The sequence below is a fragment of the Salminus brasiliensis genome, chromosome 18 (genome assembly GCF_030463535.1).
Source record: "Salminus brasiliensis chromosome 18, fSalBra1.hap2, whole genome shotgun sequence".
Classification (NCBI taxonomy): Eukaryota; Metazoa; Chordata; class Actinopteri; order Characiformes; family Bryconidae; genus Salminus; species Salminus brasiliensis.
In genome coordinates, this window is record NC_132895.1 from 31,922,732 (window position 1) to 31,941,111 (window position 18,380).

The 18,380-nt window shown below is 37.7% G+C and overlaps 1 protein-coding gene across 1 annotated transcript in view; it reads left to right on the top strand.

Moving 5' to 3' along the window:
• Positions 1–18,380, top strand: part of LOC140538950 (uncharacterized) — a 110,994-nt gene that overhangs the window by 34,647 nt on the left and 57,967 nt on the right. Inside the window, exons 41-65 of the mRNA XM_072661509.1 lie at positions 245–418; positions 695–868; positions 1,124–1,300; positions 1,713–1,886; positions 2,098–2,271; positions 2,414–2,575; positions 2,842–3,015; positions 4,748–4,921; positions 5,177–5,353; positions 5,766–5,939; positions 6,152–6,325; positions 6,468–6,629; positions 6,895–7,068; positions 8,820–8,993; positions 9,249–9,425; positions 9,849–10,022; positions 10,196–10,369; positions 11,521–11,697; positions 13,383–13,556; positions 13,764–13,937; positions 14,096–14,272; positions 14,469–14,642; positions 15,081–15,254; positions 15,404–15,577; positions 15,893–16,066. Coding sequence (XP_072517610.1) covers positions 245–418; positions 695–868; positions 1,124–1,300; positions 1,713–1,886; positions 2,098–2,271; positions 2,414–2,575; positions 2,842–3,015; positions 4,748–4,921; positions 5,177–5,353; positions 5,766–5,939; positions 6,152–6,325; positions 6,468–6,629; positions 6,895–7,068; positions 8,820–8,993; positions 9,249–9,425; positions 9,849–10,022; positions 10,196–10,369; positions 11,521–11,697; positions 13,383–13,556; positions 13,764–13,937; positions 14,096–14,272; positions 14,469–14,642; positions 15,081–15,254; positions 15,404–15,577; positions 15,893–16,066 — 4,341 coding nt within the window. The remainder of the gene's footprint in view (positions 1–244; positions 419–694; positions 869–1,123; positions 1,301–1,712; positions 1,887–2,097; positions 2,272–2,413; positions 2,576–2,841; positions 3,016–4,747; positions 4,922–5,176; positions 5,354–5,765; positions 5,940–6,151; positions 6,326–6,467; positions 6,630–6,894; positions 7,069–8,819; positions 8,994–9,248; positions 9,426–9,848; positions 10,023–10,195; positions 10,370–11,520; positions 11,698–13,382; positions 13,557–13,763; positions 13,938–14,095; positions 14,273–14,468; positions 14,643–15,080; positions 15,255–15,403; positions 15,578–15,892; positions 16,067–18,380) is intronic.

Sequence of the window (18,380 nt, forward strand, 5' to 3'; positions counted from 1 at the left end):
CCACTTACCTAACTAATGTGCAGAGCAAGCAGTCCACTTATGTTCTTCAAATATGTCATACAGTATCACATATCCCAAGTGGCTAATATGCTATTTTATGTGTAATTTCTTTGTAAAATGAAACAAGTACTTGTTTTGAATGAGAATACCAATGAGAAAAGAGGTGTAGTTTGAAAAGGGTCAATGCTGTCTTTTGAAAAGTAAAAAAGGAAATTGATAGCGATCTGATTTCTCTATTCTGCAGACTTCTAGACAGCTCTGCTGCAGAGGAAATCTGTGATCATCTGACTGAAGCTCTAGGAATAAACCCCTTACTGCTGACAGAGCTGGATCTGAGTGGGAAAATACAAGGAGACTCTGAAATCAAGAAACTCTCTGATCTACTGGAGGATTCACACTGCAGGACTCAGATACTGAAGTATGGAGTATGATTTGTTTAAACCTTTCAGATTTACAAAGAAAAAAGAATTGTGTGTTTGAACATTGCAGAAATTACTTATCAGTTTCTTTTGACAAATTTTAAGACTAATAAGCAATTCCTTTTTCTGAGTATGTTTGTTGAAGACAGTGAACAAGTTAAGTGTTACCAGTTTTGGCTCATGCTTTAGTGATATAAAAGGCATGTTCCCCCAGTTATCGTATTCATTAAAGATATTGATCATTAATCTCCTCTACCATTGCACTCTGATTACAGGCTGAAAAATAGCAATATTACGGAGGAAGGCTGTGCTGCTCTATCATCAGCTCTCTGTTTGAATCCTTCACACCTGATGGAGCTGGATTTGAGTGGGAATAAAGTATTGGCTGCAGGGGTGAAGCACATCAGTGCCATGTTGAGCAATCCTCAAAGTGAACTACAGAAACTTATGTAAGAAGCTTTGAAATGGCATCAAATTCACTTTTCTTGAGAATAATTTAGATTTGTTGTGTACTTTTATGTAGCCTTGATTGTGTGTGAATTTCTCTGCATGAAATACACTGTAGACGTTACATGCACTCATACATAAATACATTTTTACGTAAACACATAGCAAACAAACTTTAGACTTTGAAAATTTGTCCATGTCAGAATGAAACTGAGTTTCTGTATGTGTTATTACTAAAAAAGAATTTTATATGATAGTCTTTCAGACTGTAGTGTAACAGAGGAAGGATATGCTGCTCTGGCTTCAGCTCTGAAATTGAATCCCTCATCACACCTGATGGAGCTGGACCTCAGAGGGAACGATCCTGGGGACAAAGGAGTGAAGGACCTTCATGATTTACTACTGGAACCACAGCATAAATTGAGCACATTGAGGTAGGTATATATGGAAAAAGTGGTTATTGTGAACATATCAATTCATATTTGCATTAATGCTAAAGATTATGTAAGGAAGACAATCTTGTCTGTGACAACTGTCAAAATATTAAAAACACACGACCATATGAATAAAATTTGAGAAAACAACTTTAGATTTTCTGTGACTAGAACAATGGGAGTAGAAGACATTGCTATCTAGAGGTCTGGGTTTAAACACAACATTAAATGATTCATTTAATACCTTGTTTTTGGTCATTAAAACACCTTAACAAGTCATAATGTAACTTTGATATATCATTATTTCCTTATACCCCCAGCATTTATAACACCCCCAGCATTTATAACACCCCCAGCATCTTTAGCAGTCTGTTTTTACCTATCCTTTCAATATGTCTCCCCATCTGTGCAGGTTACTGAAAAGCTCTGCTGCAGAGGAAATATGTGATCATCTGACTAAAGCTCTAGGAACAAACCCCTTACTGCTGACCGAGCTGGATCTGAGTGGAAAAATTCAAGGAGACTCAGAAATGAAGAAACTCTCTGATCTACTGAAAGATTCACACTGCAGGACTCAGATATTGAAGTATGTTTTAATTTATATTTACATTTGAGTACATTTTTAATTGAGGTACAAAACATTTCATTGTGTTATTGAATGGCATTTTAGTTAACTTATTCATTTGTTATTTTTTTGCATCCAAGCAAAACGGTGTGATAATGTTGCCTTTAATCTTGTATATAAATAGTCATCAGTTCTGTAAAGTTTGTTTTTGTACCATTTCTGTCCTCTGCAGGCTGAATAAGAGCAGGATTACAGAGGAAGGCTGTGCTGCTCTATCAGCAGCTCTTTGTTCTAATTGTTCACACCTAGTAGAGCTGGATCTGAGTGAGAATAAACTAGGAAACCCTGGAGTGAAGCATCTTTGTGATCTACTGAACAATCAGTACTGTAAACTGCAGAGGTTGAAGTGAGTTGTAAATATAATCTTAACAATTAAACACATTTGTAAAACCCACAGAACGTAGAAAAACATCTAAGTTTAAAACATTTTAATGCACAACACAGTTGTCATATTCTTTTATTAACTCAAAAATGTATTTTCTCTCTAGACTTTCATTCTGCAGTGTAACAGAAGAAGGATATACATCTATGGCTTCAACTCTGAAAAACTCCTCTTCACCCCTGATAGAGCTGGATCTCAGGGGGAATGACCCTGGAGACACTGGAGTGAAGAAAATCACTGATTTACATCATAACATAAAGAAAATCAGGTTTCTACAACATTACAAACACCCACTTACCTAACTAATGTGCAGAGCAAGCAGTCCACTTATGTTCTTCAAATATGTCATACAGTATCACGTATTCCAAGTGGCTAATATGCTATTTTATGTGTAATTTCTTTGTAAAATAAAACAAGTACTTGTTTTGAATGAGAATACCAATGAGAAAAGAGGTGTAGTTTGAAAAGGGTCAATGCTGTCTTTTGAAAAGTAAAAAAGGAAATTGATAGCGATCTGATTTCTCTATTCTGCAGACTTCTAGACAGCTCTGCTGCAGAGGAACTATGTGATCATCTGACTGAAGCTCTAGGAACAAACCCCTTACTGCTGACAGAGCTGGATCTGAGTGGGAAAATACAAGGAGACTTTGAAATCAAGAAACTCTCTGCTCTACTGGAGGATTCACACTGCAGGACTCCGATACTGAAGTATGGAGTATGATTTGTTTAAACCTTTTAGATTTACAAAGAAAAAAGAATTGTGTGTTTGAACATTGCAGAAATTACTTATCAGTTTCATTTGACTAATTTTAAGACTAATAAGAAAATCCTTTTTCTGAGTACGTTTGTTTAAGACAGTGAACAATTAAGTGTTACCAGTTTTGGCTCATTCTTTAGTAATATACACTGCCCAAAAAAAATAAAGGAAACACATAAACAACACAATATAACTCCAAGTAAATCAAACTTCTGTGAAATCAAACTGTTCACTTAGGAAGCAACACTGATTGACAATCAATTTCACATGCTGTTGTGCAAATGGAATAGACAACAGGTGGAAATTACTTTCAATTATTAAGACACACTCAATAAAGGAGTGGTTCTGCAGGTGGGGACCACAGACCACGTCTCAGTACCTATGCTTTCTGGCTGATGTTTTGATCACTTTTGAATGTTGGTGGTGCTTTCACACTCGTGGTAGCATGAGACGGACTCTACAACCCACACAGGTGGCTCAGGTAGTGCAGCTCATCTAGGATGGCACATCAATGCGAGCTGTGGCAAAAAGGTTTGCTGTGTCTGTCAGTACACCAGGAGACGTGGAGGATGCTGTAGGAGGGCAACAACCCAGCAGCAGGACCGCTACCTCCGCCTTTGTGCAAGGAGGAACAGGAGGAGCACTGCCAGAGCCATGCAAAATGACCTCGAGGAGGCCACAAATGTGCATGTGTCTGCACAAATGGTTAGAAACAGACTCCATGAGGATGGTATGAGGGCCCGACGTCCACAGATGGGGGTTGTGCTCACAGCCCAATACCGTGCAGGACGCTTGGCATTTGCCAGAGAACACCAGGATTGGCAAATATCAGGTTCACACTGAGCACATGTGACAGATGTGAAAGAGTCTGGAGACGCCGTGGAGAGCGATCTGCTGCCTGCAACATCCTTCAGCATGACCGGTTTGGCAGTGGGTCAGTAATGGTGTGGGGTGGCATTTTTTTTGGCGGGCCGCACAGCCCTCCATGTGCTCACCAGAGGTAGCCTGTCTGCCATTAGGTACCAATATGAGATCCATAGACCACTTGTGAGAGCATATGCTGGTGCAGTTGGCCCTGGGTTTCTCCTAATGCAGGAACAATGCTAGACCTCATGTGGCTGGAGTGTGTCATGAGTTTCTGCAAGATGAAGGCATTGAAGCTATGGACTGGCCCGCCCGTTCCCTAGACCTGAATCCGATTGAGCACATCTGGGACATCATGTCTCGCTCCATCCACCAACGTCCCGTTGCACCACAGACTGTTCAGGAGTTGGCGGATGCTTTAGTCCAGGTCTGTGAGGAGATCCTCATCAGGAGCATGCCCAGGCGTTGTAGGGAGGTCATCCAGGCACGTGGAGGCCTCACACAATACTGAGCCTCATTTTGACTTGTTTTAAGGACATTACATCAAAGTTGGATCAGCCTGTAGTGTGTTTTCCACTTTAATTTTGTGTGTGACTCCAAATCCAGGCCTCCATTGGTTAATAAATTTGATTTCCATTGATTATTTGTGTGTGATTTTGTTGTCAGCACATTCAACTTTGTACAGAAAAAAGTATTCAATGAGAATATATAATTAATTTAGATCTAGGATGTGTTATTTGAGTGTTCCATTTATTTTTTTGAGCAGTGTAAAATGCATATCCCCCAGTAATCTCCTCTACCATTGCACTCTGATTACAGGCTGAAAAATAGCAATATTACGGAGGAAGGCTGTGCTGCTCTATCATCAGCTCTCTGTTTGAATCCTTCACACCTGATGGAGCTGGATTTGAGTGGGAATAAAGTATTGGCTGCAGGGGTGAAGCACATCAGTGCCATGTTGAGCAATCCTCAAAGTGAACTACAGAAACTTACGTGAGAAGCTTTGAAATGGCATCAATTTCACTTTTCTTGAGAATAATTTAGATTTGTTGTGTACTTTTATGTAGCCTTGATTGTGTGTGAATTTCTCTGCATGAAATACACTGTAGACGTTACATGCACTCATACATAAATACATTTTTACGTAAACACATAGCAAACAAACTTTAGACTTTGAAAATTTGTCCATGTCAGAATGAAACTGAGTTTCTGTATGTGTTATTACTAAAAAAGAATTTTGTATGATAGTCTTTCAGACTGTAGTGTAACAGAGGAAGGATATGCTGCTCTGGCTTCAGCTCTGAAATTGAATCCCTCATCACACCTGATGGAGCTGGACCTCAGAGGGAACGATCCTGGGGACAAAGGAGTGAAGGACCTTCATGATTTACTACTGGAACCACAGCATAAATTGAGCACATTGAGGTAGGTATATATGGAAAAAGTGGTTATTGTGAACATATCAATTCATATTTGCATTAATGCTAAAGATTATGTAAGGAAGGCAATCTTGTCTGTGACAACTGTCAAAATATTAAAAACACACGACCATATGAATAAAATTTGAGAAAACAACTTTAGATTTTCTGTGACTAGAACAATGGGAGTAGAAGACATTGCTATCTAGAGGTCTGGGTTTAAACACAACATTAAATGATTCATTTAATACTGTGTTTTTGGTCATTAAAACATCTTTACAAGTCATAATGTAACTTTGATATATCATTATTTCCTTATACCCCCAGCATTTATAACACCCCCAGCATTTATAACACCCCCAGCATCTTTAGCAGTCTGTTTTTACCTATCCTTTCAATATGTCTCCCCATCTGTGCAGGTTACTGAAAAGCTCTGCTGCAGAGGAAATATGTGATTATCTGACTGAAGCTCTAGGAACAAACCCCTTACTGCTGACCGAGCTGGATCTGAGTGAAAAAATACAAGGGCACTCAGCAGTGAAGAAACTCTCTGATCTACTGAAAGATTCACACTGCAGGACTCAGATACTGAAGTATGTTTTAATTTATGTTTACATTTGATTGCATTTTTAATTAAGTGTACAGAACATTTCATTGTGTTTTTGAATGGCATTTTGGTTAACTTATTCATTTGTTATTTTTTTGCATCAAAGCAAAACGGTGTGATGATTTTGCCTTTAATCTTGTATATAAATAGTCATCAGTTCTGTAAAGTTTGTTTTTGTACCATTTCTGTCCTCTGCAGGCTGAATAAGAGCAGGATTACAGAGGAAGGCTGTGCTGCTCTATCAGCAGCTCTTTGTTCTAATAGTTTACACCTAGTAGAGCTGGATCTGAGTGAGAATAAACTAGAAAACCCTGGAGTGAAGCATCTTTGTGATCTACTGAACAATCAGTACTGTAAACTGCAGAGGTTGAAGTGAGTTGTAAATATAATCTTAACAATTAAACACATTTGTAAAACACACAGAACGTAGAAAAACATCTATGTTTAAAACGTTTTAATGCAGAACACACTTGTCATATTCTTTTATTAACTCAAAAATGTATTTTCTCTCTAGACTTTCATTCTGCAGTGTAACAGAAGAAGGATATACATCTATGGCTTCAACTCTGAAAAACTCCTCTTCACCCCTGATAGAGCTGGATCTCAGGGGGAATGACCCTGGAGACACTGGAGTGAAGAAAATCACTGATTTACATCATAACATAAAGAAAATCAGGTTTCTACAACATTACAAACAGCCACTTACCTAACTAATGTGCAGAGCAAGCAGTCCACTTATGTTCTTCAAATATGCCATACAGTATCACGTATCCCAAGTGGCTAATATGCTATTTTATGTGTAATTTCTTTGTAAAATGAAAAAGGACTTGTTTTGAATGAGAATACCAATGAGAAAAGAGGTGTAGTTTGAAAAGGGTCAATGCTGTCTTTTGAAAAGTAAAAAAGGAAATTGATAGCGATCTGATTTCTCTATTCTGCAGACTTCTAGACAGCTCTGCTGCAGAGGAAATATGTGATCATCTGACTGAAGCTCTAGGAATAAACCCCTTACTGCTGACAGAGCTGGATCTGAGTGGGAAAATACAAGGAGACTCTGAAATCAAGAAACTCTCTGATCTACTGGAAGATTCACACTGCAGGACTCAGATACTGAAGTATGGAGTATGATTTGTTTAAACCTTTTAGATTTACAAAGAAAAAAGAATTGTGTGTTTGAACATTGCAGAAATTACTTATCAGTTTCTTTTGACTAATTTTAAGGCTAATTAGAAAATCCTTTTTCTGAGTACGTTTGTTTAAGACAGTGAACAATTAAGTGTTACCAGTTTTGGCTCATTCTTTAGTAATATACACTGCCCAAAAAAAAAAAGGAAACACGTAAACAACACAATATAACTCCAAGTAAATCAAACTTCTGTGAAATCAAACTGTTCACTTATGAAGCAACACTGATTGACGATCAATTTCACATGCTGTTGTGCAAATGGAATAGACAACAGGTGGAAATTACTGGCAATTAGCAAGAAAAACTCTATAATGGAGTGGTTCTGCAGGTGGGGACCACAGACCACGTCTCAGTACCTATGCTTTCTGGCAGATGTTTTGATCACTTTTAAATGTTGGTGGTGCTTTCACACTCGTGGTAGCATGAGACGGACTCTACAACCCACACAGGTGGCTCAGGTAGTGCAGCTCATCCAGGATGGCACATCAGTGCGAGCTGTGGCAAAAAGGTTTGTTGTGTCTGTCAGTACACCAGGAGACATGGAGGATGCCGTATGAGGGCAACAACCCAGCAGCAGGACCGCTACCTCCGCATTTGTGCAAGGAGGAACAGGAGGAGCACTGCCAGAGCCCTGCAAAATGACCTTCAGCAGGCCACAAATATGCATGTGTCTGCACAAATGGTTAGAAACTGACTCCATGAGGATGGTATGAGGGCCTGACGTTCACAGATGGGGGTTGTGCTCACAGCCCAACACCGTGCAGGACACTTGGCATTTGCCAGAGAACACCAGGATTGGTAAATTCACCAGTGGTGCCCTTGCTCTTCACAGATGAAAGCAGGTTTACACTGAGCACATGTGACAGATGTGACAGAGTCTGGAGACGCCGTGGACAGCAGTCTGCTGCCTGCAACATCCTTCAGCATGACCGGTTTGGCAGTGGGTCAGTAATGGTGTGGGGTGGCATTTCTTTGGAGGGCCGCACAGCCCTTCATGTGCTCACCAGAGGTAGCCTGACTGCCATTAGGTACCGTGATGAGATCCTCAGACCCCTTGTGAGACCATATGCTGATGCGGTTGGCCCTGGGTTCTTCCTAATGCAGGAACAATGCTAGACCTCATGTGGCTGGAGTGTGTCATGAGTTTCTGCAAGATGAAGGCATTGAAGCTATGGACTGGCCCGCCCGTTCCCCAGACCTGAATCCGATTGAGCACATCTGGGACATCATATCTCGCTCCATCCACCAACGTCCCGTTGCACCACAGACTGTCCAGGAGTTGGCGGATGCTTTAGTCCAGGTCTGAGAGGAGATCCTCATCAGGAGCATGCCCAGGCATTGTAGGGTGGTCATACAGGCACGTGGAGGCCTCACACAATACTGAGCCTCATTTTGACTTGTTTTAAGGACATTACATCAAAGTTGGGTCAGCCTGTAGTGTGTTTTCCACTTTAATTTTGTGTGTGACTCCAAATCCAGGCCTCCAATGGTTAATAAATTTGATTTCCATTGATTATTTGTGTGATTTTGTTTGTCAGCACATTCAACTTTGTACAGAACAAAGTATTCAATGAGGATGTTTCATTCATTCAGATCTAGGCTGTGTTCCCTTTATTTTTTGAGCAGTGTAGAATGCATATTCCCCCAGTAATCTCCTCTACCATTGCACTCTAATTACAGGCTGAAAAATAGCAATATTACGGAGGAAGGCTGTGCTGCTCTATCATCAGCTCTCTGTTTGAATCCTTCACACTTGATGGAGCTGGATTTGAGTGGGAATAAAGTATTGGCTGCAGGGGTGAAGCACATCAGTGCCATGTTGAGCAATCCTCAAAGTGAACTACAGAAACTTATGTAAGAAGCTTTGAAATGGCATCAAATTCACTTTTCTTGAGAATAATTTAGATTTGTTGTGTACTTTTATGTAGCCTTGATTGTGTGTGAATTTCTCTGCATGAAATACACTGTAGACGTTACATGCACTCATACATAAATACATTCTTACGTAAACACATAGCAAACAAACTTTAGACTTTGAAAATTTGTCCATTTCAGAATGAAACTGAGTTTCTGTATGTGTTATTACTGAAAAAGAATTTTGTATGATAGTCTTTCAGACTGTAGTGTAACTGAGGATGGATATGCTGCTCTGGCTTCAGCTCTGAAATTGAATCCCTCATCACACCTGATGGAGCTGGACCTCAGAGGGAACGATCCTGGGGACAAAGGAGTGAAGGACCTTCATGATTTACTACTGGAACCACAGCATAAATTGAGCACATTGAGGTAGGTATATATGGAAAAAGTGGTTATTGTGAACATATCAATTCATATTTTCATTAATGCTAAAGATTATGTAAGGAAGACAATCTTGTCTGAGACAACTGTCAAAATATTAAAAACACACGACCATATGAATAAAATTTGAGAAAACAACTTTAGATTTTCTGTGATTAGAACAATGGGAGTAGAAGACATTGCTATCTAGAGGTCTGGGTTTAAACACAACTTTAAATGATTCATTTAATACTGTGTTTTTGGTCATTAAAACACCTTTACAAGTCATAATGTAACTTTGATATATCATTATTTCCTTATACCCCCAGCATTTATAACACCCCCAGCATTTATAACACCCCCAGCATCTTTAGCAGTCTGTTTTTACCTATCCTATCAATAGGATCCTATAATGTCTCCCCATCTGTGCAGGTTACTGAAAAGCTCTGCTGCAGAGGAAATATGTGATCATCTGACTGAAGCTCTAGGAACAAACCCCTTACTGCTGACCAAGCTGGATCTGAGTGGAAAAATACAAGGAGACTCAGAAATGAAGAAACTCTCTGCTCTACTGGAGGATTCACACTGCAGGACTCAGATACTGAAGTAAGGTTTTTACTTGATTCAACTATTAATGTCTTTATTTAAACATACATGTTTTTTTCCACAACACCATTATACACATTGGAGAATACAGCGAAATCTAAGTAATCTAAGTTAAAACATATTTTTGAGTATTTTATTGAGGTTTTTTTTCTTAATCATATCTGTGTTTACAGGCTGATAAACAGTGACATTGCAGCGGATGGCTGTGCTTCTCTATCAGCAGCTCTTTGTGTAAACATTTCACATCTGATAGAGCTGGATCTGGGTCACAATAAAATAGGAAACTCTGGGGTGAAGCACCTTGGTGATCTACTGAACAATCAGTACTGTAAACTGCAAATATTGAGGTAAGTGCTAATTGTATCTTATATAATGATGCTCATGATGTTAATTGTGGTTACATCCACACATTTGTAGGGACAGTCAGATTAATTTTAAAGAGCATTCAATTCAATTAATTTTATATCTATAAAGATTGCTTTTTGTACTTAGGCCATGTAGATGCTGTTTACTTATTTTAGTGATTTTAATCACAAAACATTTTTTTTTGCCAGTGGCAAACAAGTCGGAAGTGACACTGAGAAGGAAAAACTTCCTCAGAGCAAGAAATCTTGTGAAGAACTAGGACTCTTAGTGGAAACCATTATCTTCTGGTCTATATCAGATTGCAATACAAAATAACAAAAAGAATGAAGAAATTGCTAATGGATACATAAAATCACAAATAAGTAAAGAAAGAGAAATAAACCTAACAATAGTTTAACTACTGTAATACCAGAGCTTAATGTGAGGTTTTTTATATATATATTAGATCTATGGTGTTAATATGTAAAGAACAGTTTTGTCTTTGGCTTTGGAGTCTATGGACACTTACCTGATTGACGAATGCTGGAATTAATGTTACCCCACACCAGGATTAAATCAGACAGGAGGATGGTTCAGTTCAGCAAAGGATCACCCATGAGAAAAGTAATGGCCCCCTAATCAGAATAACTGATTGTGGCTTTCAAGTGTTTGTCTTGCAATGAATCTTTTACAACACTGTGTAGAGATTTTCACTCATCTTTGCAGATTTATTTTAATTCAGCTACATTGAAAGATGTTGGATCATGAACTGCCCATTTAAGGTCTTGTAACATCATTTAGATGGAATTCAAGTCATAACATGACATATATCCCCTTTGCAGACAATGTTTTCTGTATTGGAATATCTTTAGAATGTGCTGCTTTTCGAGACCTTTTTGTCTGCTTTACATTGCCAGACAGATTCTACTTAAGTAATGTTTAGATTCAATAGATGTGGCAGTTAAAAAAAAAAAAAAAGTCAGTCAACAGAAATACATGAGATATAGAGCAATGACAGACACTGACAACAGGATGGAGGGCATACACAATATAATACATGTTTCTTTTTTCCATTGTATTATTATTACCACTTTTATTCATTATATTTTAGTACTAAGTTACCCTCCTTAACAACCACATTTTCTTTCTTCAGCCTTTCATTCTGCAGTGTAACAGAAGATGGGTATTCTGCTCTGGCTTCAGCTCTGAAATCAAACCCCTCATCAACCCTGACTGATCTGGATCTCAGAGGAAATGACCCTGGAAATAAAGGTGTGGAGCTGATCACGGAGTTACGAAAGGATCCAAACAGTAAACTGAAAACACTGAGGTGAGCTATTTTTATTACAACAAGTATCTAGTCAACAGAATTAACCTCTTAACATTCCAGCCCTTTCCCCATTGTCCACCTGAAGTGACACACTCATTTTTTTCTGCTCAAGTCTTATATAAACTAGAGGCAATTTCATGAGGTAATGTTGCTGAAGAGTTTTGTTATTATAGTTTTCACAGCTCTCACTCTGTCCAACTCTAGCAAACCCTAGGTTTCTCTTTCCTGTTCCAACTCTGCTAAAAAAAAATTTTGTTTTGTTTTTTTTGTTTTTTTTTTGTTGGTTTATATAATATAAATAAAATGGCAAAATCTTGAATATGGTATCTTGGTGTCATGCCGGGTCAGGCGTGGCAGTGAGAACACCGGGAAACACTTGCAGGGTTGGATGATGCAAGACTTTAATGATCAACTGAACACAAGGAATCAAAGAAACACAAACAGCCGAATCAGCCTAAGCTTCATAATCAAACCAAAACAGATCTAGGATCCTTCAGATCAACAGATAACACAAGAAAGCTAGAAACAGTTACAACCAAACAGGACCTAAGTAACAGGGCAAACAAGGAAATGTGAACAAGAGTAATCAGACCAAACATGAAAGATCAAGATCAATGTACTTCCCCTTTGAGCATATTGTAGAACACTGTGGTACAGAGGTTACAACAGAGCTTATTTACGGCAACAGGAGACTTATGAAGCCCCAGTCCCAGGTGTTCGTGATTGGCTTAACAAGGGAAGCTGGCCGAAAAGAAAAGTGTATGACAAAACTATGGCTCATAATTTGCTATAGTTTTCTTTAATTCTCTTTATTTTTTAAAAAAGCCAGTTGTTTCCTATCTTCTGTTTTTGCAGCCATTTTTATTATTATTCATTCTTCTACTGACAAAAATATTGTTGTTAATATTGACAGCTTGAGTAACCAGTTCAACAGGTGATCACCAAGTTGGTAAATACTACAACTTGACATGAAATATTTACTAAATATTTTCTCTATTTTGGATATATGATCAGTGGTTGTTAATTTGGCTATTTTACAATAGTAAATAATTCAATTTAATTTTTAAAATGTTATCTGGCAAGATTGTTACTTGTGCCAGATAACATTTTGGGAGTTTTTTGGGGGGTTTGGTAGTCCAGATAGTCTGTTATGTAGGCTTACATAAGAACCAAATTGAATTTTAAGATTTTATGTCTGATTAAATCACTAGTTTAATTTTACCAAAATATGATCAAATAGTTACTTACAAACTTGATACAAACAGCATCTATGTTACATTATCTAGATCACGTGGCTTAGATCACATGATTTGCTTCAGTAACCAGTATGGGGTGCAAATAGAATACTGGTAAAACATGACCAGAAGAGAAGCCCAGTGTCTGATGGATCATTAATGTAAAGCCACTGACTGCAAAAAGAGTGCTAAAAAATTACATATGACTGTAAATTTGTTCACATACATTTGAGCGCATCCAAATTGTGCCATGGGGCTATTTATGAAAATGATAGTAGGCCCTTTATAGTTCATTGGCTTTTAGAAGCTGAGAGTCTGCTCTTCAAGCTCCTATCCATTATGTAATTTCAACTCCAATGTAGTTTATCTATGTCCAGAGTAGGTCAACACTTGTGTGTGATTTAGTCCATATAACTGTTCAAGAACTGATTGATTTCTCTCTCTCTGCAGGCTGTTGAAAAGCTCTGCTGCAAAGAAACTCTGTGATCATCTGACTGAAGCTCTAGGAATAAACCCCTTACTGCTGACCGAGCTGGATCTGAGTGGGAGAATACAAGGAGACTCAGAAATGAAGCAGCTGTCTGATCTACTGGAGGATTCACACTGCAGGACTCAGAAACTGAAGTAAGAAGTGTAATGTATTATGAATGACATTATGTATTTATGTAAGCAATATTTCATTTAGCAATATTTTTATCAGTTACATGAGGGAAAATGATTTCTGTGTGTATGTTTGAATTTAGAGAAACAAGAAATTACCCCATGGTCCCACATGGTCTTTTTTTTTAGCATGTTTATTAATGTTTTGCCTATGATTTTAATTTTTTGCAGACTATATAATAATAGCCTTACAGAGAAAGGCTGTGCTGATCTAAGATCAGCTCTTTGTTGTAATCCTTCATACCTGATGGAGCTGGATGTGAAGGAGAATAAAATAGGAAACTCTGGAGTGAAGAACATTTGTGGTCTACTGAACAATCAGTGCTGTAAACTGCAATTTCTGGGGTAAGTGAAAGTTGTTTTACAACAGAAATATTCTATTTTATATAGATGAGGTTACATATGTTAGCAAAATAAGCTAACGTTTAAAATATTGTGGTCATTTAAGAGCACAATCACCCTCAATCATGTTTTAATAAAGATGATGCACATACCTTCTCTAGTCTAGCATTCTGCAGTGTAACAGGGGAAGGATATGCTGCTCTGGCTTCATCTCTGCAATCAAACCCCTCATCACACCTGGCAGAGCTGGACCTCAGAGGGAACGATCCTGGAGATACAGGAGTGAAGAAGCTCACTGATTTAGTAGAGGATCCAAACTGTAAACTGAACAAACTCAGGTGAAGACTTTCTACATCTGCATTTTTTCTGTTTGTTCCATTTGTTCTTATTTTTCTTCTTTGTCTAAATATTTGTAAATGGATTTTTCAAATGTCTCTCTGTTAGGGTATATTCATAAAAGTAAAAGGGTATTGGTAATAATGTAAAGTACTTTAAGTACACAGTTATGAGTAAGAAATATCTCCCTTTTTTCAGCCTGTTGAAAAGCTCTGCTGCAGAGGAAATATGTGATCATCTGACTGAAGCTCTAGAAACAAACCCCTTACTGCTGACCGAGCTGGATCTGAGTGGAAAAATACAAGGAGACTCAGAAATGAAGAAACTCTCTGATCTAGTGGAGGATTCACACTGCAGGACTCAGATACTTAAGTGTGTAATTTCAGTGTGTAATGAATTGTTTGATTGGTTCAAATCAACCTATAATTTATAACCTATACTTTTTAACTTATTTTTTATTTGAGTAACACCACATTGGTATTTTTACACAGTAGAGTTATGACATAACATTTTGGGACCACACCCTAAATTCCTCCTCAGCCCTAAATATACCTTCTTCTTGTCACTTCTCCTTTGTGACAAACAACTTCACACCCACCTCCACTCCATCTCCTTCTTTCTTTCACAATATCACCTCAAATACAGAGGGGCTCAGCTTCCTATGCTTCTACCTTGAAGCTTCCCCGAACTCGATATACACAATATTAACGTGAAGTCCAAACTTTTATTTAGATCTTCTAGCTTTAAACTGCATGTGACTTGAATATAATTTCTAAAAATGGGCATTTCTGAAGTAATTTCTGTTTGCAGGCTGGATAAGAATAATTTTACAGAGAAAGGAATCCAGGACCTATCATCAGCTCTTTCTTCAAATCCTTTACATCTGATGGAACTGTATCTGTGTAACAATGCACTAGGAAACGCTGGTGTAAAGCATATCTGTGATGTACTGGAAAATCAGCACTGTAAATTGCAAACACTGGGGTGAGTTGTACATGTTTCACATGTAATAAAACACATTTAAAAAAAAATAAGATTTTGCCTTCACCTCCACCTCTATATTGCTAAATGTTTGGTGCATGGTTCTGCAAGACTTTACTCTGTATTGACTTTTAGATTTTTCGTCTGTATAGACTTTCATTCTGTAATGTAACAGAAGAGGGATATGAGGCTCTGGCTTCAGCTCTGAAATCAAACTCCTCACACTTGATGGAGCTGGATCTCAGAGGGAATGACCCTGGAGATAAAGGAGTGAAGCTTCTTACTGAGCTACTAGAGGATCCAAACTGTAAACTAAAAACACTGAGGTAAATATGATGTCAATACTGTGAGCAATTTCAAACTTACATTAAGTCCAAACTTTTAAATGAAAATGTATTAATTTGTTATAGTGTAGCTGTGTATATATATATATATATATATATATATATATATATATATATATATATATATATATATGCTCCACACAAACAGAAGATAATCTCCTAGAAGTACAATACATTGAATTTCAAACATGGTCTTCTTCAGGAACATATCTAAATTACAGATTCTAAAGAGTTAGTTCCTTGCTCATAACATTACTGCAGAAATGTATATTATGGATGATCTCCTTGTCTCTACAGACTGTTGAAAAGCTCTGCTGCAGAGAAAGCCCATAATTCTCTGACTGAAGCTCTAGGAATAAACCCCTTACTGCTGACAGAGTTGAATCTGAGTGGGAAAATACAAGGAGACTCTGATGTAAAAGAAATATGCCCTTTTCTGGAAGATTCACATTGCAAAATAAAGAGGCTTTGGTTTGTATTACTCTTATTTTATTAATATTGTTTATCAGTGTCAGCAAATAAATGTCTTCATGGTGTGGTCTGGGCTTGAGTATTTTGTGTTCTTGAGCCAAGTCTGCATTGTGTCTATGTGAAGTGTTTAAGTAAATGATTTCAGATTTCCTGAAATACTAAATGTGTTAAATAGGAAATGTCCCTGCTTGTTTTAGACAGAATAATTGAATGTAAAAGTGTGTTGCTACATCACAAAAGCTCTGTCTTTTGCTTCTGTGCAGTATCAGCACCGTACACTGAAAGGAGCAGTTTTTGTCTTAACAGAAAAAATCTGTCTTGTACAAAAGGTTCCAAACCACATGGTCTGAAACAACAAAATAATAATAAAAAAAACATTAACGAGTCTGCACATCTGCCTGTAAATTGTTTAGGTTGACATACCCATCTGGAAACTCAACTCTGAATATGATCCTTAAAGCCTGAAGTAATGAGTCATAGTCATTGTTCTTTTATCTGCCTTGCATTGTTTAGGCTTAATCAATGTGAATTAACGAAGGAAAGCTGTTCAGCTCTAGCAGATGTCCTTAACTCGAAGTGCTCCTGTCTGCAAGAGCTGAATCTGAACAATAATAATCTGCTGGATTCAGGAGTGATATGTATCTCTGATGGACTGAAGAATTCACAATCTACTCTTAAAATAATGAGGTAAAGTACCATCTGATATTTTACACCATACAATATTTTAAAGCGACAGTCAAAGCGGACGTGACCATATATGTTAATACATGAGCGGTCTGGTAGGTTTTTGCTGGTGTGTTTTAGGCCCCATATCGTTTCTTTAAATACTTGCATCACATGCAAAAGGATCTGGGACTGTTTGCTATAAGTAACTGCGGCACTGATAATGGTGTTGATGCTTTTGCAAACCTAGAGATATCAAAACAGCAAATTCTGCATTCATCTGCTCATTCACTCACTTTTTGACAAGCTAAAAGAGAGCGCAACAGAGTCCTCGCTACAAATTAGGATAAACACTGGATAGGCTTTTGTAAGGAGATGAGAGCTCTGTGACCTAAAATTATTAAAGATTAGTGTTTTTATGACTAGCAGGCAGCCAAGCTATCATTGCTGTGGATTTTGTGTGTACCTACTGTACAGTGTAGTGCAGTACTAATGTATTAGCTACCTGTTTGGCAACTTAGCCAATTAGCTAGCTGGCTAAGAAAGCCTTCAGACTTAAGTTTTTTGTTTTCTGTGTAATGGACATAATTATTCTCTACACTGTGATAATATTTCATCATAAATGAGCAAAACAATTCATTAAAAAACATTAAATGCAATTTTACATGGACTTTTATTTACATTAACATGCATTAAACGCTAAAAATCTTGTACCACTGTGGCTATACATGTTTTTTGTTTTTTTTCTATAGACAGCATGCATCTGCATTTAAATGGTCTAAAACGAAAATACAAATGTGCTTCTAAGAATAACAACAGTAGCCATATAATTCTCTTGCATCCTCTGAAGACAAAAGTTTTTACTGAGCTCTCCCTCAGTACTGCACTTTAAATTACTCCACTGAGTGAACGTAAACTTGCAATGATCAGATTCTTCTGCTCTGAAAGGAGACTGCACCGGCTCAGTGCAATTACACATTCTTACCAGAGAGGTCCCTAAATCCCCAAAATGTATGGACAATTGCTTTAATGTAATATCTAATTGAAACAGTATGTAAAAAAAAAAAAAACAATTAACTGGATTCTGTGGCGACACAAATCTACAAGCCCTAGTGCCATGTTCATGTGTGTTGTTTTGATGTTTTATGTTTTATGTGCTGAGTGTGGTCCCTAATCTGTTCATTCTGCTCCTCCAATCTCTCTGAAGACTGAGTAACTGCAGCGTAACCAAGGAAGGATGTGCAGTTTTAACCTCAGCTCTTAAATCAAACCCCTCATTACACCTGACAGAGCTGGATCTGAGTGGAAATAAACTAGAAGATGAAGGAGTGACATTACTCTGTGATCTATTGATGATTTCTTCCTGCACTTTAGAAAAGCTCAAGTGAGTCATTTTCCTAAAGGAGGAAATATAATGTGATAGTCAGTAACTGCTTGAAAATTACACACATTTTTTCTTCTCCATTTACATACAAACTATTTTGATAGCAAACATGAAAGTTTAAATACAGCGGTACTCGTCTTTATGGACAGAATATTATTGACCAGCATTAAAAACCTCCCCGGCTTATAAAGTACCAGTCTCCAGTCATCTGACTGCTCTGACTACCTATAAGAAATGCTGTGTCAGTAAATGCTGTGATGCTCTGAT